The sequence below is a fragment of the Carassius carassius genome, chromosome 25 (assembly GCF_963082965.1).
Source record: "Carassius carassius chromosome 25, fCarCar2.1, whole genome shotgun sequence".
In the NCBI taxonomy this organism is placed as follows: domain Eukaryota; kingdom Metazoa; phylum Chordata; class Actinopteri; order Cypriniformes; family Cyprinidae; genus Carassius; species Carassius carassius.
This window is the reverse complement of record NC_081779.1, coordinates 5,506,149-5,533,223: the sequence shown is the minus strand read 5'-3', so window position 1 is coordinate 5,533,223 and position 27,075 is coordinate 5,506,149. Positions and strand designations below refer to the sequence as shown.

General features: G+C 36.9%; 1 protein-coding gene across 3 annotated transcripts in view; it reads right to left on the bottom strand.

Moving 5' to 3' along the window:
* LOC132103982 (KH domain-containing, RNA-binding, signal transduction-associated protein 3-like) overlaps positions 1–27,075 on the bottom strand; it is a 149,563-nt gene that overhangs the window by 34,766 nt on the left and 87,722 nt on the right. For all 3 annotated transcript variants that reach the window (XR_009423496.1, XR_009423497.1, XM_059509113.1), the window contains exons 2-6: positions 18,435–18,553; positions 9,260–9,376; positions 5,227–5,373; positions 4,278–4,417; positions 3,297–3,483 (exon numbers count right to left, since the gene is read on the bottom strand). Coding sequence is in view for 1 of the 3 variants with exons in the window: in XM_059509113.1 (XP_059365096.1) it covers positions 3,297–3,483; positions 4,278–4,417; positions 5,227–5,373; positions 9,260–9,376; positions 18,435–18,553 (710 nt within the window). In the remaining 2 variants the exon portion in view is untranslated. The remainder of the gene's footprint in view (positions 1–3,296; positions 3,484–4,277; positions 4,418–5,226; positions 5,374–9,259; positions 9,377–18,434; positions 18,554–27,075) is intronic.

Genomic DNA, 27,075 nt, shown 5'->3' with positions numbered 1-27,075 from the left:
AGTCATTTCAGCACTCGACCAAAGGAGAGATACAGAATCCGCAACAGGCTCTGTAATTATGAGGCTAAACCAAAGTGACAAGCGGTTTTGATTGTGGAAACCGATGTTCTAAGATACAGACTGGGATAATGCATGCCATAATGCTATTATTGCAACCCTCCGCAGAGAGTGAGTCAGGTATCAGGCCAGCCCTTGAGAGAGACAAATAACCGATGCAATTACTTCATATTAATGACTTACACTAGAGCAAGTGGATACACCCTCTATGCCCCTAAACATGCTTGAAATCAGATTTGCTATCTTTAAAATGTATTTTGGCTTATTGATTTTTGGTAATCTGATCAATATGTTTTCAAATCACATAAGACATGTGTTCACTCTGACCTCAGTTGATTCTCTGAGATTAAGTTATGTGGCCACGTTTAGGTGAGATATATTAATCATGTATTGGTTTGATATCTTTTCTTGCTAGAGTGTTGGGGTAAATAAATGTGATTAGTTGATTCTTATAAATCCAGACACCGAGAAAGGATGCGACTGGTTCAGCTCTTAAAATCTGCATGGTTAGAGTGTACTATTGGATTGAGATCAGCTAACTGTGGAGACCATTTGAGTAAAGTGAACTCATTGTCATGTTCAAGAAACCAGTCTGAGATGATTTGAGCTCTGTGACATGGTGCATTATCCTTCTGGAAGTAGCCATCAGAAGATGAGTACACTAAAGTCATAAAGGGACAGACATGGTCAGCAACAATACTCAGGTAGGCTGTGGCGTATTGTCACTTGGTGCTAAGGGGCCCAAAGTGTGCCAAGAAAATATCCCCCATACCATTACACCACCAGCAGCAGCCTGAACCATTGAGACAAGGCAGGATGGATCCAGGCTTTCATGTTCTTTGCACCAAATTCTGACCCTACCATCTGAATGTCACCAGAAATCGAGACTCATCAGACCAGACAACATTCTTCTAATCTTCTATTGTCCAGTTTTAATGAGCCAGTGCAAATAGTAGCCTCTGTTTCCTTTTCTTAGCTGACTTGAGCTGCACCCCGTGTGGTCTTCTGCTGCTGTAGCCCATCTGTTTCAGGGATCAACGTGTTCAATTAACAATTCTTAAAATAATTAGTTTTTTCTCTCAGTTTAAAGAAAATTTTATATAATCTTGTGGCAGGGGGGGCGTGGTTTAGCGGAGTCTGCAGCGGGAGAGAGAATCAGGAGACGAGCGGTAAGTGAGTGGTTTGCGCGAAAATTATCATCACCTGTTTCTTGTTCTAGTAATTGGCGTGGAGAGAGTATAAAACGCCAGGAGAGTCGGAAGCAAGCGAGAGAGAGACGGACTGCTGACGCAAACCGGAAACCGAAACCGGAAAGAGCAAACCGAGAGTGTTGTGCCGACGTATCAGAATAAAAGTCATCAGTTGGTGTTTGTGAACTTTAATTTTATTTGTTAAATAAATACGTCAGCAGTCCAGCCGACCCCTTTGTCCTCTTCCTTTCCTCCAAACGAACTTGCTACAAATCTAAAGAACCTTTTTCCATTATAAAGAACCTTTTGTGCATCAGAATGTTAAAGATTCTTTATGGAACCATCAACACCAACAAAGAACCTTTATTTTTAAGACATGAGGGTGAGTAAATAATGACAGCATTTTCATTTATCCATTTTCACTATTCCTCCACAACAATCTCATTAATTTCTCATGACTTGTCGGACTCTCGGGACAGTCAGAAGATCTTTCTATTAATGAGGAACATCTAAACACTGATTCGCAGTGATGGATTCAGATTTATCTTCCCACAGATGTTCGAATCATTCCCAGTGTTTCAGGCTCCTGCACAGATGGGTGTTTCCAGGCCGTGGAAACGACAGGGAACAGCTGGCGACTGAGTCGTTTCCTCTGACCCCAGCGCATTCGAATGGCACCCCCTAAATAAACCTGTCAGATGTGGTTAGATATGGGCACTGTGGGGCAGTGTGCCAACTCCACCCACCTCTCTGGGTCTGCCATCTGTTAAACATGCCACAAGCGAGCCAAAAGACCTCAGAGATGCACAACATCGAGCGGGCTTGGCGAACATTCAGATAAGCTCAATGTATTTGAAGTAGTTGATTTGCAAGTCTGATAAATTAAAACTCAAAGAAGAGGAAATCTAAAACAGTGTCAGAAGCAGGCAATCAAATAAGACCATTTTTCCACACAATCGCAAACAAAAACAAGTCAATCAAGCAGATGAAATGTTTTAGGATGTCTCCAATAGACAGCCGCACCATCCACTGTTCCATAACAACTGACAAATGAGATCAGCGTCAGAAAACATTCATTTCGGCGAGAGCCTTTGCTAGCTATTGAGTTTGTTTAATATAATTTATCGATATGAGAAATGTCAACAATAAAACACTGGCATAAACATATATCATAGATCATCTTTCTGTCTAGACAGGTACTAAAATTACTGTAAAAGCTCAAACAGAGTAAGTGTCTAGCTTATTCAATACAAGTTGTATTACTTCTGCACCCTTAGTTGCGCCAAACTTTAAACTTTAAAACGGCACAGAAATGACTTTTAAGATTCATAATATTAGAGATTTTATTAAAGTCAAGATATTTACAGAGAACAGTTTAGGGTCAGAAAATACTAAAGTAATGCAGAAACCAACTAAAAAGGTTTAAAAGACATTGAAAAAAAGATACATATAAATATATATATTCTTTTCTCTTTTTTGGAATAAAAAAACTATGAAAAAAAAAAACCTTAATTAAAAATAACACTGAAATAGAAACTAAACAAATATTAGATGAAAAACTTACTTATTTTCGGTTAGTTGCCAAGTCAATATTTCTAATTTGTAATTACTAAAACTAAACTGAAATTCAAAAATAAGCTAAATAGAAATGTTAAAAATGTATTTATTTATTTTAAATAAATGAAACAACATATCAAAATAAAAAACTTAAAATATTAAAATAAAAGCTAATTACAAATATCATTAAATGATATAAAGTATTTCTATAATACTAATCTGCCAAAGACTGTGGTTGAATCTCTAAGTGCGTAAATCTGCACTGGTGATGGTAAAGTACACAATTAGGTTTTAATTAATTAACTTTTTGAAAATCAAAAGCAAAATTTGTTGTGAGCAATATTTCTTTAAAAGCATACTTAAATGCCCCCATTGGCTGAATACTATGATTTGAGCTTTGTTATTTCTAAGTCCTTACTATACTATAAATACTCTTTGTCATAGTCCCTAAAAAGAAAGGCCACTACAGCAATGTTTGTTACAGTTACTTACATATTCACCATAGGTATCCTGCACCACTGGAGGGGGAGGTCTGTACCCAGGTGGGGGTGGAGCTCCTCGTGCTCTCTTAGAAGGAACTCCCCTTACTCTGCTGGACGGAACCCTGCTGGGCGGAGCTCCTCTGGGCGCCACCCCCCGCGGGACTGCAGCCTGAGGAGGAGGAACACCCCCTCTACATCTGCAGGACACATTTAAATGACAAATATAATTAACTAAAAATTGTAATTGGAGCAATAATTCTTAATAAAAAAAAGAACAATTAATTTTAGTAGTGTAAAAAAAGTACACTATAATTGAAATGTTTGGACATGAATGGATTTAATAAGTGATGTCACACCTTTTTATCCAAATATATTATTTATGCTTTATGAACATTTACTACAGTTTACTACAGAAATTAATATAATAAATATTTTTTAAAGATGCATTCAATTGAACAAAATATTATTTCATTATTTTACATTGCTTCAATTTGAAATCTTGAAGAAAAGAAAAAAAAAAGCTGAAAAAAATTATGTTGTGTTTTCATAAAAAATAATAATATTAAGCAGCACAACTGTTTTCAACATTGACATTGAGGATGCACCGTTCAACTGACTGAAAGACAGATCTAGTCTTGTTTCTAGCTATCATTTACTTAATAACAATATGTTGGTGATTATATTCCATCCTCCAGTGGAAGATTACTTTGACGGTTTGATTGAATTTCCTCTCCAACTAAGATGAAGATGAGATTGGTTTGAGGAAATGACATTAGCGTCAGTCCACATTGTAAAAAATCTGCCAGTTACACCACATTAAACTCTCAGTGGAGTTTAAAACCCTTTTCTCATTAAACAGCAGAAAAAATAAACAAACAGAAAAGGTGAAATTAAGGAGTTAATTTGTCCTGTTAACACGTTTTCCTGCCGTTTCTCAGTTTTGATGTTTACACTCTAAATGTGATCAGAGTAGAATGGTACGCTGTTGTACCTGTGCGGTCCTGGCGCTGACGTTCCTCTGCCCCGTGTGCTGCTTTTGCCCCTAGCCGCAGGGACTTTGGCATCCTCCGAGCCGCCGTTCAGATAAGTCAGCTCCTGTAGCTGAGCCTGTCTGATCTCATCATTATAGTCCTATATAACACACACACACACACACAGTTAATGAGCTGTAACACACAATAATGGTCCACTTGTTTTTCAAGGGGAAATATGTATGCCCCCTGCAACCCCAAACATGCACCAACATGTGTTTTTCCACAAGAGAAACCAATCTGTATATAAATAGTAACATTTAATCTAGATTTCATTAGCATAACAGATGTGACTGTGAGTTATTACATACATAAAGTCAATACTGCACACAAATGTGAACATATGCGTAGTGTTTGATAGAAGATCCAGAGAATTGAATACATTTGAAAAGCACTTAACTTCTCCAATATAACATATTTGTAACTAAAATAAGATATTTGACAAAGAATTACTTGATTTTATCCACCATACACTAAACATGTTTTACAAGAAAATGTTCTACTTCAAAGATTTGACAAATGATTCAACATGTTATTTCTTTGCAGTTTTATTTTAGTATCATTGAGATACTTATTACTATTTTGAATGAGTTTTTATTTTTATATTTTCTGCTTTTATTTTAATTTTAGCTCATGTTTTAATAAGTAGGTTAGGTACGTTTAGCAAGTTTTGTTGTATTTTTGTCATTTTTAATATATATATGAGAATTGACCCCCAAAATAAATTGTGACCAAAAATAGTTTCTACACCAGTTTATTTATTCAGTGTAAGGTAAGTGTGACTCCTACAAAAAAATTTTTTAAACAAGTGAATGTATATTTTTGGCCTGAGGGTAATAAATGCTGCAATCATAACATGAAAGATGATGAAGTTCAGTTTGTGTTTAGGAGATGTACAAACAGACGTACCGGAATAAGGAATTTTTTGATCTCCTCCAAAGCATGTCCCATTCTCGCATACGCTTCAGCGGGCGGCGCAAACACCTCGATCAGCACATGAAGATCTTCGTTAAGATGATGATACTTTGTCTCTCCGCTCTTTCGCAGTTCTTCTTCCTGTTAATGTAAGAGGTTGAAAAACGAAAGATTTACACATTTGTTAGGTAGAGGAACAAAAAAATATACCTTTTGTCAAATGAATAAATAAAGTATATAAAATTAGACATTTTTAATTAAATAACAAAAAATGTAGAAAATAATTTACAATTAGAAGATGTTGACCCTTTTCCACCTTTGAAACAGGACACTGAGGATGTAAATAAATAAATAAGCTAAATTAATAAACCACACATAATTATGCCATGCATATTAAATTCAATTAAAATGTAAATTCAATATGCAAACACATTCTCACTGGGCAGCGTATTTGTGCTGGGGGTTGTATTCAGCACTGTTAGCTGGCGCGAAGCTAAAAAGCAATTTAACAGGAACCATGAGACTGAAACATGGCAAAGAATTACAGCAGCCCACCCATCAGATACACAGATGATGCTGCTTTATTTTAAAAACAGGGTGAGATTTTCATTCAACATGGCTCTTCATTGGAGAGCAAAGCGTGCTGTTATGCGTGTGCTTGTCTCCTGTGCTTCCTATGATGTCATGTGGTTAACCCGGTCTCTTAAAGACTGTTATGCAAACGAGATGCTAATTCCATCCACAAATATGCTGTTTACTGACTGAAAGAGGTCAGCTTAATGCATATATGCTGAGGTATTGTGTGTGTGTGTGTGTGTGTGTGTGTGTGTGTGTGTGTGTGTGTGTGTGTGTGTGTGTGTGTGTGTGTGTGTTATGCTCTAATCAACTAATTGTCCAAACATCAACTAGTGAGGTTGACATTTACAAGGCTATTTTTATTAGTTTTTTTAAGTTTCATTCTTAAAAATAAATATCGATTTATTTATTTATTTATTTATTTATTTATTTATTTATTTATTTATTTATTTATTTAAATATTATATATTTCAGAGGTGGAGTTGAAGTTGTTTTGATTATTAAATCTTAAATTATTTATATATATATATATATATATATATATATATATATATACATACACACACACACACATATATACAGAATTGCAAGACGTAAAATCTAAATTATTGTTAAGATTTAAATCTCAAAATGATTGAGATTAAAGTTGCAAAAACTTCTATATATATATATATATATATATAATACAAACTAAATACAAACATACAAACATAAAATACAATTTTGAATTATGAAACAAAAAGTTATTTTTTTTCACAAACAAGCTTCCATGCCTCCATGTTTGCAAGAGCATTTTCCACATTTACTGAAGAACACATATTTACTGTAAGTTTTCTAAACTGCTTCCAAAAAACAAGCTCTTGTGGGGTTTGAGGTGTGTATGTTTACTATCAACATCGTTTGGAAAATTCTGTGAAATTCGTTTCTGTGAATTCTAGAACATCAATGAGAATTAAGAGCTTTACGTAAATCTCTCCTCTCCGCTGTGGGAATCTCCAAATGGCTTAAAACCTTTCAGGTGAGCATTCCAGGTCCAAACCCTCCAATTTGCGGTGCACAATTTTCCCTCAACTGCTTTTCTCTACAGAGAGCTTGTTCACCAAAATCTGACAGTACCAGAGGAGTACAGAAGTCAATAACAACATGCCCAATTAGTAGACAAATCCTTTCAGAACACCCTGAGCTCTGGAACAACTGACTGAAGGCAGAAGAGTCCTCGTGTGAAGGGTAAAGGTAATTGTGGTACGATTATACATGCACACAGTCAAAATCACCTGCGGCCGAGCTGTTCAGAAATGGTCAGAAACCAGAGCTACATGCACACAATCTGAGAGAAAAAAAAATTTCAGTAACTTAAGGGATAGATATGGATTTTCCAGACTCTTTTAAGATAAACTTAACATGAAGTTAGCCAATTATAGATAATTATACTGTGGGGCTGTTCTGAACATCTGAATCTGCCTGGTTGAGGAGCATTCTAAGGTGTGCAATTATTTTAATGGAAAAGCACAGATAAAGTAGTACCAGGCAGGTCTTGACCACATTACATATCCATATCACTTCACCAAATGATTTCAGTTATTTCAGGTCCTGACACCTTACGACAGCAAAAGAACCAAAACCAACAACAACACTGACCTAGCAAATAAATAATAAACAATACAATGAAAATGACCGATTATTTTCATGTTTTGCCACAAAATTACACATCTGAACAATTTCTAGATGTGTGCGAACCATAGCATAAGCTGACTAATTGACTCCTTACTTAACTATTCCTTTTAAAGGTACAGTAACAAAAACAAACTGTTTAAAGAGTAAGGTGAGTTTTGTTTTTTTAAGATTTCTATTTTCTATTTCTAAACTTTGTATTTATCAATGAATCCTGAACAAAATGCATCATATTTTCCACAAAAATATTAAGCAGCACAACTGTTTTTAACATTAATAATAAATAGAAATGTTTCAAATCAGCATATTATAATGATTTTTGAAGGATCACATGAAGACTGGATTAATGATGCTGAAAATTTTGTTTTGCTTTATCATTGATCAAATAAATGTAGCCTTGTTGAAGAAAATAGACTTTTTTTGGAAACATGTAAAAAATGTTGATGATGTCACTGTCTGCAGACAGTTTCTGGTACTGAAAGCAAATAGTAACAAAACATTAAATTTAATTTAGATTCCAAATACAGTTTACACCCTAAAGTGTATCTATTTTACAACTGTACCAGACCTGAACTGAAACCCAAAACCCAAAATCTTCGGAACGCAATTTAAGATATTTTGGATGAAAACCGGGAGGCTTGTGACTGTCTCATAGACTGCCAAGTAAATTACATTGTCAAGGTCCAGAAAAGTATGAAAGATATCATCAGAATACTCCATCTGCTATAAGTGGTTCAACCGTACGTTATGAAGCGACGAGAATACTTTTAGTACGTGAAGAAAACAAAAATAACGACTTTATTCAACAATTCGTCTCCTATGAATCTCTCCACATCCCCGTAGCGCCATTTTGTAGAATTTTGAAGAAAAGTATTCTCGTCGCAAAATTTTCAATTTGGTGTGGACTATCCCTTTAAGTGGAGTTCAGAGAAAAAAAAAACTATGGGGGCATTTACACTACACTGTTTTCAGCTAAAAACTGTCTATTCGTTGGCTAATCATTTACATGACAATGGCGCTCTGGGGGCCTGAAAACGCAAACTTTTGAAAAGTTTCAAAGTGCAAGTTTTTGAAAGCAATACTGTCATCTCCATGTAAACTGTAAAAACACTAATTTGTGAAAACAGTGAAGTCATGCACATGTGTATTACATGTTCAGTTTATAGGTATGTGCATGACGTCGCCAACTACTGGCATGGCATAAATAATGCAGCATGTGAATGGGGATCATTTTGACATTGTTTTCTGTACATTAAACCTTTCAAAAATGAAAAAGAAAACATCAGTTCTTAGTACAACTGTTGTTGTGTAAGCATACCCTCATTGCATGAAAAAGATCCTATTTAACTAGAAGAATGTCTCTGAATTACCTCAACAGACAAAGTCAATTCAGTTAGACGCTGGAGAAAGTAATCTGCTGTTTGCCGGTAACCCCAAAAACCTTTCAGACTCTATCTCTTTGTCCCTTTGTCTCCTTATTTCTCTTTCTTCCTCTCTGACAGGATGCTGAGGTTAGCTTTTCTTTATGACATCGTATCTCTCTTTTCAGGTGAGTGGGGGGGGGTAGTGGCCCATCAGCAGCCATCAATCGATTCAATCAGTGGCGCAGCACACAGAAATGCAACATGCGCGCTCAAGATCGTTCAACACTTCTCACCCATGACAGCAGAGACAATAAGACTATTTGGTAAAAAACGGGGAAAAATGCCAGTCCCTGCCTTCTATACTCTGATTAACGGCCAGGAGAATAAAACACTGATAATAAGGAAAGAAAGAATACCTTTTCTTTGTCTCTCATGGATCCCTTTCCGAGGATGGACATCTTGGTCAGTGTGTCCTCTTGTAGTCTCTTTAATGAGTTCCCTCGAGGGCCCAGGAGTTTACCCACAAAATTAAACTAATAAAGAGAAAAAGAAAAAAGAGTTTTACTTACACTTCATAGTTCTGTCTTCTATTTTCCATCCCCTAATACTTAAGTTATGCAAAATTACATGGAAAGTATTTCTTCTGTAAAAGCAGTTAAACATTTATCAAAGCCACATACTGGTATATTAAATACAGTGCTTTTCTTGCCCACATCAACCAATTAAGCAGCACTGCTTTCATTTCCATTACCCATGATCCTCTTTTTTTCTGGTCATGCATGCTTTAATGATCAAATATTTCACTAAGACACTGTACTTGCTTTTTCGTTCAAACAATGAATTAGTAATTTGAACTTTAAATGAGAAAGAGACATCACATACATTTTTATATAATGGATGGCACTTTATTGAATTTAATTTTATAGTCAGCTAATTATAAATAGTTAAACTGCACACACTCACACACACACACACACACACACACACACACACACACACACACACACACACACACACACACATATATATATATATACATTTTTATTGTCAATATAGTTTTATTTATTTTAAAAAATGTATTTGTTTTGTTAAATATTAAATTACTCTTACTTTATTCACATTTTCAAATGAATTGCATGATATAGAGGTGAATTATTCACAATTTATTGCATTTATCAATATTTACATAGAAAAGACATTCAAAGACATTGACAAATGGCAAAAAGTAGCTTTAATAGCCAATATATTGTTTTATTTCCATATGACTGAATATAAGCCCATCACTATGGTCCAAAACAAATGAAACATATTAAAAATGTATGACATTTTTATATATAATTAATAGTGTTAAATTTATGTGCTACATTTCCAGCCCTAGCCTCCGAGGGGCCAAAACCACAATGTTCATCTTGACAGAACTGAAAGACACTTTACTGAATCACAAGAGACTCGAGATCTAAAACACACACTGTTTTATGTCACATTCAGATGGATACAGGTGGCAAGGATCAAAGAAACACATGAGAGAAGAAGGAGAAGGAAGGGAAGAAGAATCGTCCCAGGGAGACCAAAGAATGACAAAAGAAAGAGGAAGTGTATAGGCTGAGGAGGTGAGATGCTTTCTCTGCTGTTCTTGTTAAAACTCTTCACCTGCGCCTGCTGTCCAGGCTTCTTAGCAATCTCACCGCTGAACCCGGAGTGGAAGATCAAACCCTGCCACCCATGAAGATCTTTGAGAAAGCCACAGACACAATCGCAGCGCTCAGGTGACACGTTCTCAAACTTTCCCGGCTTCTTTTTATTCAAAACAGTAAGGCTTGACTAAATCTGACAGCAAAACCCAGAATTAGCAGAAAGAGCTAAGCAGGTACATCTCAAACATACTAAAATCCTGTTTTACATCATTTACTCCCCCTCATGTCATTCCAAACCTATATGACTTTCCTTTTTTCCTGTTCATCTGAACATATTTTGAAGAACTTTGGTAACCAAACAGTTTAGAGTCCCATTGACTTCACTAGTATATTTTGTCCATACTATGAAAGTCATTGGGGCCCAAAACAGTATCCCTTTAGAGTTTCAGAAGAGATCTCAGCTGTCTTTTAAAGATATCTTAAGTGGTGTATTTTTCTCATTAGAAACAACTAAGAAAGAACTTCGTTAACTTAGTTATCAATATAATCTCATTGATCTCCAGATGAAACATCTGAGAAATGTCTCATTTGTGTTTTTTCTTTCCGATGGGAACAAGCTATGATTTGAAAATGCAATAATCCTGATACTTTGGGGCATATTCATCTCACATACATTCAGTTGTTCAAACACCTGAATCTCTGTTGCTGGCAAGATCATTTATATATGCCATATATCCATATACTTCGTAAGAAGCTCTTATATTATAATTATATATTATATATAGTACTGTGCAAAAGTCTTAAGCCACTCGTATTTTTACCAACAACATTTTTTTTTAATTCAGTTATTTCTATGATTTGCTGTAGTGTGTCAGTAGGAAATATCAGGTTACATTTCCAAACGAAATGAAATTTATTTCAATAATCCAGTGAGATTTTTGTTTGCAAAAGGATTCTGGCAGCAGCCAGTGCTCCACAGAGATCTGATCTCACCATCATCCAGTCTGTCTGGAATAACATGAAAAAACAGAACAAACAGAGACAGACTCAATCCAGGCGAACTGTGGCAATGTCTCCAAAAAGCTTTTGTGTAAAAGGCACTTGTGTAAAAATGCCGTAAGGTGAGAATGCCATCAAAAATAGATTTTATTAATTAACTTCTATTAACTAAATTAAATCAACATTTGGTGTGACCACACTATGCGTTAAAAAAAGCATTAAAAAGCACTTGCACATTGTTTTTCAGGTAGCTTTGCAGGTAGGTTTCTTGAAGTTTCTTGGAGACATTGCCACAGTTCTTCAGGTTTTCATCTGCCTCAGTTTGCTCTGTTTCTTCATGTTATTCCAGACAGACTGGATGATGGTGAGATCAGATGTTTGTCAATCCACACACTGGAATTTAAGAGCGCAATATGTTCTGCTGCTGATGGCTATTTGTGGAGTTGCTTTCATTAGATGCCTGTTATTTACAGAGGCTTTTGTTTGGCTGTTCTTTAATGGTGTAGTCTGATGATATTAAGGTTTGTAAATGACAGCGTGGGACTTAATCTGGACATTAAACACAACACCAAGCTGTGTGAGGATTTACGGGACGCTCTAAAGCTCTTAAACACACCCCAACACATACACAAACACACACACACACACATTAGAACACACAATGGCCTCTTTTCACTATGCACAAATATAGAAATGCTAAAATCTCCATGCCATGTGTGTCTGCCATGGAGAACATTTGATGAAAATACAATAAATGCACGAACTGTCAATTTAACAAAGGTTTGACATGAAGAAATGGAAAAAAAATGCTTATTTCAGAACTGTTTTCAACTTCAACAATAAAGTAAAAAATGTGTGCTACATTTTTGCATGAGTGAGTGTGAATCATGTGTGTGTGTGTGTTTGTGTGTGTGTTTATATCCCTTAGGTCTCTTAGAAGGGTAGCACACCGCTCTTCTCATCAGCACATGATGTGAGGTGTGGGATACAAATTTTAATAATTACAATTTAAAAAGCCCAAAGTATAAGCAATAGTAAAAATGAATCTTGTCTTGGCAAGTTTTATTAGTTTTCAAAAGGATCTACCCAGCTACTTGAAAACATTACCATCTCATTACAAAAATCGGGGAAGATAACCGTTATCTGACATAAACGCACAAAATGTGTGCGGCTGTAGGAAAATACATGTAGGCTTATAAAAAAGGCATGGGCAAAATAGGGCTAATAGCTCACAGGCAAAAATTTTCATTGTGAATTCATTTTAATTGCAGATTAAATCAGGTAATGAGGACAATTCACAGATCGTTTGGCTGATTGTGTCCTGACGCTGATGCTCAAACTCACACGAATTCTTTAAAAAGATCTCAGAGACCTCAGTGCCACTTATTACACTCAGTTTACTTTTCATGGAAATATCTATCTCGCTAATAAAGCTCAGTTTGTTTGGAAAGTACAATAAAGCATCTGAGAAGAAAGCCTCATTCTCTGTTTGAGATGAAAAAGTCGGCACATGGAGGTTTTTTCACTTTGGGTCTCACTAAACAGCTTTTACAATGAGACTGACCTCACAGGCAACTGTCAGAGACAGGCACAATGACTGCAGAGACTGCACACACACTGGGTGAGAAAGACATGCAAAGGCTAAAAAGGTTTTGCTAACAACTGAAGGAATAAAGAACCTAAAAATGAAAATTCTGTCATTATTTTCTCACCATTTGTCATACTGAACCCATATGCTGTTATTATCTCCACAGAAAAAGAAAGGATTTCTGAAGAAACCTTACGTGGGTCTACAAAGACAGTTCATAGCACCATTGAAAAAGTGTATTAAAAAAAACATATGAATGTACTGTTTTGCACTGTTCTGAGTTGTGTGACAAATAAACAACATTTAGTTTGTTTTTCACTGAAAACCATTCCTCTTTTGCAGCTCACAAAGCTGGCATGTCATGTTGTGAATTTGAACTGGACTCAAATGAGGGGCTTTGGAGGGGAAAATTGTCAGTAAACACAACTGTCTATGAACAACTTGGAATATATACTTATTCCATTTAGAAGTTTGGAATCAGTAAGTTATTTGTTTGTTTTTGTTTGAAAAAAAAAGTAATACTTTTATTCCATAAGAGCACATTAAACTGATTAAAAGTGACATTAAAGACTAAAGACACTTATAATGTTTCAAAAGATTTCTATTTCAAATAAATGCTGTTCTTTTGAACTTTTGATTCATTAGAATCCAGAAAAATAACTCACAGTTTCCAATATCGATAATCGAAATGTAATAATATTTCACAATATTACTGTTTTTACTGTATTTTTGATCAAATAAATGCAGCTTTTTTCAATAAAATTACTTTTTTTGATTAAAAAAGTACAAAAACTATAATAGAACGTAAATTATACTATGACACTATCAAAACATTGGCATTATCAAAGCATTTGTTTAACCATCCTGACCAAACCTATATTATAGCTCAACCAGTTGTGTGAGTTTGGGTCGGCACTCTCTGTTTGATTGACCAATGGCAGACAGCTGGGAAAGACTATAGTGCCAAAACAAATTACACGCTTCACCTTTAATAAGCACTTATGACGCATATTCATTACTCTCTAATACAAAATTGTTCTTTAATCTCAATGACCAGTGACCACATCCTCAACAGATGAAATTAGCTAAGGAAGTTTCCCTGACTAGTAAACATGTGTCCCATAAATGAGGCTAGAGGTGACGTCTGGGATTAAAACTGTTCCTATCAGATTCATCACACTCACCCTTCAAGCTCTTGCTCTCTTTCTCTACATCCACCTGTCAGACTGGATAAATTGAATTTGTCTTCCCCCAGTAGCTCTCTGAAGCTCTAAACAGCGCATTAGTGTCTACAGACATCAGAGCTGTCAAAGGCAATCTGTTTATTGTGACGCGGGGCGACGTGAATAGCCGCGCCGTATGACATTACACTGGCGCTCTCGCTCCGCTGCTGTTAATTGCTTTATTTGAAGTGGCCGATCATTACTGCTCTAATGCTGAGGGCTCATGTACCCTGACATTCATTTTAGCTCTGAGATGAAGTTTCATTTAAAAGACCTGACGTCCTGATCTTTTTTTATTTTTTTTACAGTCATCCTATGGCTTTGACAAACTTGAAGTCAACAGTAACCGCCCAACACTGAATGGCGGGAGACGCAGGGTAGAACTTGTGTTCATATGAATAGAAATTCACATACTGTGGTATTTCTATAGTACTTCAAGTTACTGAATGATTCCACTTACAAAACTTATGGTACTACCATGGCATTTTGGACATGTACCATGGTAATTCCAGAGGTAATTTCAGTACTATGGTAAATATAAATATATTACATCATTAACATATGGTACCATGGTAATTTTAATTTAACAGTAATTTTTTGTAAGGGTAATTTTATTCAAAAAAAAAATGCTTTGGTTTTTTTGTTGTTTTTTTGGACAGTACCATAGTATTTTGGACATATACTATGGTAGCACCATATAAAAACCATGGTAAACTAATTCAAATATATATTTTAAAGTACCACAATATTACCATCCAATGCCATAGTGTTATGTTACTGCCAAAGAACTTAAAGATGATCGCTCTAATTCTGCAAACCGCTTCTGTGCCCATGATGGACAGTGGAAAGAGTTTGCTGGAGTTTGGCAGGCAATCTACAATATTCTGCAGTTTAAGCAATCTGCTGATCATCCAGTTAAAGCCAGAGACTCCGGAACAGAAAACAATTCGATTCACAACACTGCAGTGTGCAAACGCATCCTCCAACTTGATCATTCGACTCACTGCACTGTGACAAATTTCATACTGAATAGATAATAATCTCATAATAAGGTCCAGCTATAATGGAGTCACAGAGCCAACATGCTCCATGATCCACAAACATCTCCGGGCCACTGGGGGCTCCTGTGGGTGCTGGCGTCAGGAGAAAAGCTGGAACTGTGTTTAATAACAAGAGCTGACATTTGGGTTTAAGTAATATTTAGACAGTGTAGAGGTCTGGATGGGGACTCAGCTGAAGCACAATGCTGCAGTTAACAAAACCTGTGACCTGACACAACCAGTGAGATCCATACCATACTATACCACACTAATTGACTTAAGGTTAGTGATTTAAATAAGACTTGAAGTAAAATTTACACTTGAAGGTGGGCTATTTTTCAGTAGCAATTCCCTAGCAATCACACAACAAAACCCTGGTAACCATCAAGAATTCCCTAATATTATGTCCCTAATGTTATGTAGCTTTGCACATCTTAGAACATGTTAGAAGACACTCTTACAAAACTCATATTTTCTTATTAAGTACTGTAATAATTATTATAATAATACATTTTTTTGGTCTCAGATTAGGTATCAGCCTTCTAGTATTACTAAAAAAATTAATGTAGCGAGTGTGTGTATATATATGTGTGTGAGAGATGCTTTACCCTTCACCGCACACTCCCTCTGGGATCTAAGAGCCCATTTACAAGCCTTCTTCAAAAAATGGCTCACAAACACATTATCACTCTCTTAACACATGCATATGGCCGAATACATATTTACATCATATATATAGGTGCACAAAAGTGTGCAGAAGTGCACAAGTGTATAATGCTGCCGATGGTCTATCTGTCCTTATGTTAGGATCATGAATCTGTCCGGGGTCCTTTTGTCATGAAGAAGCTAATTCACTTCTTGTAGTTGGTTGTATATTCTACCACTGTATACACTACCATTGAAAATATTTTTTGTGTGTGTTTTTTTTTTAAACAAGCCTCTTATGTTCACCAAGGCTGCATTTATTGATAAAAAAATACATTAAAAAATTATAAAATTAAAAATGTTCTATTTGAATGTTATATATATATATATAAACACTTTATATATACACACTTTTATTTAGCAAGGATGTATTAATTTGATCCAAACTGACAATAAAGACATTTATATTGTTACAAAAGATTTCCAATTAAAATAAATGCTGTTCTTTTAAACTTTCTATTTCTCAAAGAATAAAAAAAAAAAAACATATTACGGTTTCTAAAAAATATTAAGCAGCACAAACTGTTAATATATGAGTACCAATTATAATTAATATGAAATCAGCATACTACAATGATTTCTGAAGGATCATGACACTGAAGACTGGAGTAATGTTGCTGGAAATTCAGTTTTACATCACAGGGATAAACTACATTTTAAAACATATTCAAATAAAAAACTGTATTTTTATTTGTAATAATATTTCAAATATTACTGTTTTTACTGTATTTTTATTCAAAAAATAATAATAATTAAAAAAAATCATAATTATTACAAACTAAGATACATACTGGGTATTATTTTATATATTACTTATACAGAAAATATCAGTAGCTCACTAGTATAATAATAAAAGTGAATGGAAATGGTGACTATGTTAGACCAAAAAAAAAAAACCATGAGCTATAAACATGTCCTGTTCATTTACTCATCCCCTTCGTTACTGAAACACCTCCATAAACAATCAAATTAACACACTGTTCTAATTCAAAAATGTTTTTTTCCTGAATAGAGTCAGACATCTACACCTGCTGCTGAAACTTCTCTGTTTCTCTCGTTTTCTGCTGTTTGTCGCTCTTGCACTCTCCCAGCATGGAACGGTGTGAATTAAAAACCACAGAGAAGCCCATTAAATTATGTTGGAAGAACTACAAAAGCACAAACTAAATGAGGTAGATTAAGAATTGTTCTTTGCAGGAATAACAGCAGGAATATATGCATATGTCACATGAACACACACACATGCTCAGTGTATGATAATTTGATAGTCTGCCATCAAGGTCACGCTCACCTCTACATCTGGCAAAAGGGGAAAAATCATCAAATAACACACATAACAGCAACAGTATGGAAATATGGAAATTAGGACCGTTTGCTGAAATCGCCTGTGCATGCTTCAATCTCAAACTCATGTTCATATTAACATGTAGCTGCACTGTGAAGTGCGTTTCATCCTTGAATGACTGTGGTCTGTATTTATTGTGAAGTGCTTGTGTGTGGAGTCATGTGAAAGCATGATAAACAAATGAAAGGCACAAAGGTTATCAGCTGTGAAAAAATTTGATGAACATTAAGAATTTCTGTCACTGAGTCTAAAAACAACATTGAATTATTCTACACTATAACACTGCATTTAGAAAATTATTTAGATTTTTTGACAAATTGCCAATGGTTATTTGAAAAAATATTATGTTCAATCAATGATTTCATCAGCAGTGCAAAATATTCAAAATGTCATTCAAAAATGAAAATTTACTGAAAACCCTAGTCGTCAAGTCATAGATGAGTTTGTTTCTTCATCAGAACACATTTGGATAAATTTAGAATGACATCATCACTTGCTCACTAATGGCTCCTCTACAGTCAATGGGTGCCATCAGAATGAGAGTCCAAACAGCTGCTAAAAACATCTCAATAATCCACACCACTGCAGTCCATCAATTAACATTTTGTGAAATGAAAAGTTGTGTTTAACTGTAAACCGTTGATTTTTCCCAAAATACCAGTCCACAATCGATAATAACGCTTCCTCAAGTGAAAAAGTCCATCCTCCGTCATCTTCATATCAAAAACTATGCTTGATCTATGCATATTTCTCTCCTTTTTCAGATTAGACATTTTTTTCACTGGAGAAAGAAATATTATGTCTAGAGGACTCATATTTTAAATGGAAGCAGTGGTTTAATCATGGATTTCTTTCTTACACAAGACATTCATTGATTTAATGTAGTGGAGTTTTATCAGCTGTTTGTACTCTCATTCTGACGGCACCCATTCACTGCAGAGGAACTACTGGTGAGCAAGTGATGTAATTCTACATTTCTCATAATCTGATCTGTTCTAGTTGGGTGTAACTACTATATCATACATTGGACACTGAAAAAAAGCTTTGCTGTACTTACTTTGGGAAACTGTTTTACAGGGATCAAAACCTTCTGTCCCAGTTTCATGTTCTTGTTGATGACTACATCAATGAACTTCTCATCCTCTTTGTCTTCGTCTTTCTGGACCTTTTCGATTTCTGTTAAGAGAGACAGAGACAGGGAGAGTTAGAAAAATCATTAACTAGTTAGAATAAAGGTTTATCCGTGTGAATATCAGGTTCTGATAAGCTCAGATAACAGTCCCACTATTTGCCCGATTTTATCTGTACCAAGTGTATTTTGACTGATCAGTGGACTGTGAAATAGCTTCCATTGGCCATGCTTTAATTTAACTGGATGTGCTTATAATAATATCTGATAGACATTTCTCTGTGATTGGTGGATATTTTTGATTGTGAGGCAAGCGTTGATAGACATTAAAATGTGTAAATGAGCTCTTTGAACGCATAAGCCTTTGTTGTTGTGGGACACAGTGGGGTGCTGGGATATTAGTCACATTAATGAGTTCTTGTATGAGTGTGGGTACTCATGATACATTGCATTATAGTGAAAATGTGGGTTTGCAACTCGATGTACTTAGTGGAAAACTGTATTGCAACGGTAATATCAGAGGCGATGGCAAGACAGGAATTTCCAAATGTTCATCAAATGTTAAACATCCACATGATCTGGATAGTTCAATGATTAAATTGCTCAATCAAATGCAAGATTAATTTTATCCTCACAAATTTAACCAGACAACTGTTGAAGGGATTTTGACAATTTCATATAGAATTGAATTTTAATGTCTCTACAACAGACCAACTTTACAGATCAGGACATACTGATTTGAGTTTATCATTTATCAAAAAAGTAAAGGACATCAAAAGACATCAAGCAGGTCTACTTAGGCTGATGTGGTACATCTGCAATACTACATAATTCCCATCCCATTGCAAAAAAAAATAAAAATAAAAATTATTTTATAGCTAAAACTTGACTTCTCAATATTAATGAGTTCATGCAACAAGGTCTAATTTATAATCATGAGATAAATATGCAATAGAGTGCCCATCTACTGTTTAAGCAGCCTTAGTTCCAGAAGTATTTTTCTATACCTTTATGCATTTTCGAAAAGTTAAAAGTCATGAACTAAACTAACCAGCTGTGAAGTAAATCATAATATTACAAACTTTGATTCAAAACAAGAAAATGATGTTAATGAGGGAACTGCAATCCCATGAATCATTGTGGAGGATAGCAAAATTAAAAATTATGGAGAAATATACAAATGTTCATTTAAAGATGCTGATTATGTATACAGAAACAATGAATTTTGTTTACTGCAATATATGCATTCGAAGTGCTTCATGGGAGTTGGTGGGTGTGATTTGCTTGTTGTGAGTCTCTGATTGATGGCGATTTCCCTGCAGAATCATGGGAAATGAAGTTTTTTCCACCAGAAATTCTTCTGATACACATGAATATTAAAAAAATGTGATGAAATAGTGCAGCTGGTGGCTTCAGCATATACCATCAATTAACGACAGTATAGCTCACAGCAGTTCTGCCTTTAGATTTACTGTGCAAAATAAAAAAAAATTTAAAAAAAAGTGTTCCTGTAGCTCAAGTGGTAGAGCATTGCGTTAGAAGGCAAGCAAGCGCCAATAAGGTTGGGGGTTCGATTCCCTGGGAACACATGATAGGTAAAAATTGTTAGCCTGAATGCACTGTAAGTCGCTTTGGATAAAAGCGTCTGCTAAATGCATAAATTTAATTTATTTATTTATTAAAATAAAATTTGAATTTTTACTTGCCTCCAAAAAGGAGCTCCACAATTGTTGAGGTTTCAGCAGTTCACAACTTATTAAGGAGCATTCCAGAAACTTATCCAGTAAAGCCTGGCCATTAAATCTTAATGATAATTAGAGCCCTTCAAAACTGTTTAAATATGCAAAGCACTTTGAATGTTCTTTTCCACAATCTGTCATCTTGTGACGCTTATTACACTTCAATATTCAACTCTCTTTTCCATTATTTGTGCTTTGGTGAGGACAGTTTATGCAAAATTAAGACTTCCTACATTCCCTCGACTAATCAGGAAAGCACTTCCACTCAAAGAGTGAGTTATCCAGAGTATATATAACATACAACAGTCAGAACTGTTCATCCCCGAAGCAAACCACAGCGGCATTTCATTTCTTAATCCACGTTTTGAATGAACTGGGTGATCCAATTGGATCGTTGAACCATTGGCCATAGTCACAATAGATTTGAAGTGGCGCTACACAGACCGATCGGTGTATGACATCAAAGTACCACGAGAGCGATTCAAAAGCACAAGGAGTCGCCTGCTCTCCAAAGCTCTTGCGGTTCTTTGATGTCAAACAAAGGTGGGTCTGATGCTGATGACCCACTTCAAGTCGAACAAGCCTAATGATTCAATGAACCATTCATAAAGAACGCTTTACTTCACTACTAAACGAATCAAACGAATGAATAAATGACTCGATGACTTAATCATTAAGATATTTACCACGACCTAGTGGCAATTTTAGTTTATTATTTAGAGTATCATTTTATTAAAGAAATAAATCAATATATTCATAGTAATAATAATAAAATTAAGAAAATAAATTATTAAAGTTATAGTTCACCCAACCATCATTTACTCACATGGTCCAAAAGAGTATATGTAATAAATTTGATCAAACAAAATGATTCTTGCTGAACCTACTTTTTGTAATCTCCGTTTGATGCTTTGCACAACAATGACTTTAAATTATCTTTTCAGAGTAATTTCTCCAAATTTGATGTGCGATTAATTAGGTTCATTAATCACCACATCATGTGATTAATTAGATTAAAAATTGTAATCGCTTACCAGCCCTAATATATCGTGTGTGTGTATATATATATATATATATATATATATATATATATATTCCAGACCTTCAGTAGTCAGCGCCTCAGTGCTGAATATTGTCTCCCTCACATCTCTATGTTCCGTCTGTTTAACACGCAGTAAAGATTTCAACTTAACGCAGACTGTCAGGGTGGGCCTTTATGCAAAAATGGAAAGGATGCACACAGTTATCTGTAAAAGATTACGCTAATGCATCAGCTTGAAGCTTAAAACAAAGATTTATCTTATTTATTTATTGGATCACGTACTTTTCTTGCAGGAGGTCATTCTGTTTCCTCCAATATTTGTAGATGCATTTTGTCCATAGAAATGCATTATTCAGTGCTGTAATTTTATGCAACCGGCTGCAGTTGTATGTGCACTGGCAGACCCGACTAATCGATAATGAGAAATCATTTTAATTATCGATAATAATCGATTTTATAAATTAGTTGTTGCTGTCCTAGTCGTGACATCTGACAAGTATGGTAACCCATTTAACCCATCCAAGTGCACACACACAGCAGTTATTAGAAAATACACACACACACACCTTGAACACACACCCAGACAGCTTTTTTTTCCAGCATCCAGGGACCAATTGGGGGTTCAGTGACTTGCTTCACTCCCCCCACCTACAACTCCTGCTGGCACTGAGACTCAAACCCGCAAACTTTGGGATTACAAGTCCAACTCTCTAACCATTAGGCCACAGCTGCCCTAATCTTGCACAGCCAGACCTTCAGACTGAAGATCTGGAATTCATGGCAGCTTTCATTAGCAAAGGCCGCCTATGAGGCCAGTTGACCGACATGTTAAAAAAACAACCAAACATAGTTTGTTTAATTCATCATCACATTTTGAGGCGTGGAAATGTCGCCAATGTATTTTTAACTGTTTTAAGTTCATTTTAAATAAGTCCATATATTTAAATATTTCCATTTTTAAATCATTTGCTTTTTTATTTTTATTTTATTGCATAAAAATGTCTCGGGTTACACATGTAACCACCGTTTCTTCAAAAGAGGGAACAAGATTCTGTCTCATCTAGCAGACACTATGGAGACTGGTGTCTGAAGTACATGTTAAACAACTCCAATCCCACTGGCGCACGTAGCCCTTAATGTCACAGGCAGGCAGCCAGATGTTTAAGAGGGCACCTGCCAAAAACCTCACCAACTTGGTTGTCTGAAGGAGATGCGAAAACAGGCGAGCCCTAGGTGAGGGGACACATGATCTCATTCCCTCTCGGGGGAACCATGGTTACATGTGTAACCCAGGACATTCCCCTTCTAGGGATCTCACTCGGTGTCCTCTAGCAGACCCTATGGTGAATAGAATGCCCACTCAGCCATTTCACACCGCATACCTGTTCACCTGGTTAGAGAGCACCAAGAAAAGTGACAGACATTCATCAAACCTTTCCTCGGAAAGGAGGCAAGCTACTGACACCAGGGGCCAATAACATAACTCAGAAAAATGGGGAACCCAGCCAATAGAAGGGACATCTCATTAGCCAAGCTAAGAACAAAGCTATCCTCAGAAGTCTGTTACAATGAGTCAAAGCAGCATGGCTAAGGGGGACCGCTCACTTAAAAACCCAGTAGAAAGGGGGCAGCCCAGCCCTACTACCTAACTAAACTTAAGGGATAAAGGAAGTAGACCATTTATTAATCAACCCAAGTGGAAACAGCAGAAGAGGCTCAGGGGGCTGTATACTTCAAAAACCTTGATAAGGGGGCAGCCTTGCAACAGAGCACCTGGAAAAAACCTACATCACAAGGGAGAGATCGAACCTTCAGTCAATGGTTCTCCAACAAGAGAAACACATAAGAACAATATTAGTCCAGCCTCAGGGCCCAATGTAAACAGTGTCTCTTTACACTTGCCTGCCTCTGTGCCCATGTCCTAGAGACAGGAGGGGCACGAGTGGCCACGCTACTCTTCTGATCCTGCCTTAGATCCTCAGATCGAGACGGACCAGCACCCTCAGAGGTTTTAGAAGAAGACTTGGGATGGCGGGGAATGAACTTCCTGTAAAGCAGCGGACCACACCAAGTAAGCTTGATAAGCTTGTAACGTTCGTGAGCATTCCTCTCCATAGAGGGCATCTTTGCAAATCCACACTCAGCCACACCCTCAACAACAGCATAATCCTCATGCTGAAAAAGATGCAGCTGAACTTTATATGGCTTGTCACACAATCTCACTAACTCCGTGTGGAGGTCAGGAAGAAAGGGGAGACTCCTGGGGGAAGAGAATTCATGACCGGCCAGAAAGTGATCATCTAATCTGCCACTGGCTGCCTTCTGCCCTTTGCATGACCAGACTAAATTATGCCTCTTAGTAGCGTGCATCATTAAGTCCAATATTCCCCGTATGTGGAACCGGGGCTAGGTTGAGGAGATTCAATGTTCACAATCTCATTTCCAATTTCAGCAGATGAGCCCAATGAAGCGCTATCCATGGGATCAGATGGCCCAAGAGAAAGAGTATCTGGATCCTGCCGAGCATCTCCAGAGCTGGACATGCTCATGCAAATTCTGATTACAATACTTTGAGAGTAAACAGAATGAAAGGAACTCCTGAAAAGGAAAGCACTTCCAGTCAGATTCCTTACATACCTCTTGTCTCAGTAGCCCAGTGAATGCAATACCATGAGCGCATCCCGCTGTCTTGTGAGTCAAATGCACATCCACGCTTATCCACACCCCTTCCTAAACCTCTCTGCAGCGAACCCCACAATTTCAGACTATGCTGTGCTTCAGCAGCAGTGGGACCTGAGACACAGATGCTTGTCACTTATGCCTCGAGAAGAGGGACAAATGTGAACAGAGCTTTCTCATTGGAAACTTGTCACACTGAGTGCATTCAGAGCCCCCGAGCACCAAACGCATAATGCAAAGATTGTGTGTGTCCTCAGGTGTCACTTCTCCATAACGCCTTCACATGCACTGTCAAATAAACGGGTCCTGAAGACAACAGAAGTAGGTGACGTGTTTGGCAGGCACCCTCTTATGCTTCCGGGCATCTGTCTGTGACGCCATTGGCTACGTGAGCCAATGGACTGGAGTTGTTTCACACATGCTTCAGACACCAGTCCTGCTGGTGGCAGTCCCCATAGTATCCACTGGAGCAGGGGTTTTCAAACCTGTCCTGGAGAACCCCCAGCCTTGCACATTCTGTATGTCTCCCTTATCAGACACACCCAATTCAGGTCTTGCAGTCTCTACTAATGAGCTGATGAGTTCAATCAGGTGTGTTAGATGAGGGACACATACAAAATGTGCAGGGCTGGGGGTCCTCCAGGACAGGTTTGAAAAACCCTGTGCTAGAGGACACAGCACGAGTTCCCTAGAAGGGGAAACAATAATGCAAAAAACAAATGCATTTAAGAAAACAGCAACAAAAGCATTTTCAGAGGTCTAGAGCAGCGGTTCTCAATTGCAGTCCTCGCGCCCCACTGCTCTGCACATTTTGAACGTTTCTCTTAGCGCTTTAGACATTTGTTCTATTCGAACATAAGTGCCCTGCGAAGTGGTCATCACAGGATATTCAGTCATGATTCCAGTTCGAAGCGAACGTAGTTATATGTTCCAATCAAAGTGCATTGAAGTGTGCAAGACGTGAATTTAAATTATATTGATTTACAGAGGTATATGATGTCACAGTTGTCCATGTTTAAAGACGCTGCACAGCACAAATCAGTGAATGAATGTTTCGATGTGAGGTAAACTTCAACAGATTTCCCCTGCTCAGAGAGTAGGGAGCAATGAACAATTGAAAAACAGTTCATGCACGGAGTTCATTTCTAACGAGCTGATTATCTGAATCAGGTGTGTTAACAAAGAGAAACGTGCAAAATATGCAGAGCAGTGGGGCGCGAGGACTGGAATTGAGAACCGCTGGTCTAGAGTACAAAGCCATGCTTCTCAAGACAAAAGATGTGTCAAAGATCCAAATTAATACTGGTCATTCTTGATAGGACAGCTGACAAATGTTGAACATTACATTTTCAAGTACAAAACAATTCTCGACCCTTCTCTTTTCACTGCAGTTTCTATGCCATTCATTTTCTGTTTGTGTAGTCTTGCCCTGTAGAAAACCAAAAAGAGCATGAGCGCAACCAAAGAGAAGAAGAACGTTCAACTCTGTGATGGCAAACAATGTTAAAGTGCAGAGAATTTGGTGTCAATCTGCAGCATTCAGCTGCTGAAATCAGCCCGTGTTGCATAAATAAAACTTTTGTGCTTCTTGAAATGGACACCAACCACCAAGTGCTTTAGAATTTAACCAAATAAAAAAAATAATGGCAGCTTCTTTAAGAGGCCTATGGTGCTTCAACCTTGTAAGGTGGGGTGATTTCTGGTTTTTAAATAGAGGAGTGGGCTCAATTCCCATTTCTACCAATTGACACAAAGATTTGATGCTCTGAGGTTTAGGAGCTGGGCTTTAACCAAAAGGTTTAAACCTTGCAAGGGGCAAACCATAAACTCTTAGCATTAGGCTATATGTATTCATTTATCCAAAGAGAATGAGTGACTTTTAAGTACAGAAACGTTCAAATTCATGCATTGGCTGTTGCATTGTCTCACAATATGAGCATGGGAGTTATAAGACATGTCAAGCTAAAAATATTTAAAAAAATTTAATTCTGTCACCTACAGCACAATATACAAGATGAGTCAGCCGACATCCCATAGAAAAGCTAAATCTGTCACAAAAAATCAAAGGCGAAGTGATAATCTTCTTTATATTTTCAGACTGGTGGTGAGAATGCTGCATATACGTGTTTCCACATAGAGCTTTAAAAAAAAAAAAAGTATAGGATTCCAAGATAAACTGTACATTTTCTCCTGAGGCAAAAATTAGAAAACACTAATTACAGTCATGTATTATGTTGAAAAACAATACCGACCAACTGGTGACTAACTCCAGCTACTTTTTACATGCCTTTAGTGCTTGGCAAGAAATCGTTTTGGACCATGCCAGTATCTCAACATCCAAAATGCAACATAATCAAAAGCCACAATTCTGCTTGTAGTCCTCTGCCGACATGGCAGGCGCTTCTAAAAGGGCAAAATGTAACTCTAAAACCAAGAGACAAAAGCTTTCTTAGCTTTCTTGATGTGTATCACCGGAAAGTAGCATGATGAAAACTTTTGGGCTAGTTATTGATTTCCATATATTTCAGAAGTCAACAGTTCCTGTTTTTACTGCTGCACACAGTCCAGTTCTCGGCCAGGCCCATGGAGCGTTGGTGTAACAGAAGAGCAGCTGAAAATGAAAAATAAGATACGTGTTGTGAAACACTTTAGAGCGCTTTTTCAAGAGTGGGCTGCCATGACAGATCGCAGATCAATACCAGCGGCTGTCTGCTGTCATCACCCCATGTCACCCTGCCCACATCACCATTGCTGCAACCCTCCCTCCAGACTCCAACCCGCTCAAAGCTGAGAAAGAAAGAAAAATGGCTATAGATTTCCATGACAACCTACACATTTCTTTTTTTTTCCCCATCGGGAAAAGCATGTTGTGGTGTGATGTGTTAAAGCTGCAGACTGGAGTGACAGAGTGTGGGGCCTCTGAGGCTTGAACACTCACTTTCTTGACGGCTTTCAATGTGGTTTTCACATGGCAATGTTTCAGCAGGCACTGAGGAATATCGATATCTCTCCATATGCGATTTGAACTAAATCGGTGTAATCTTCAGGGCGTTTCTTTGTGTCATAATCTCAGGTGTCTCTCTCATGCCACATTGTTCCCACAACGCAC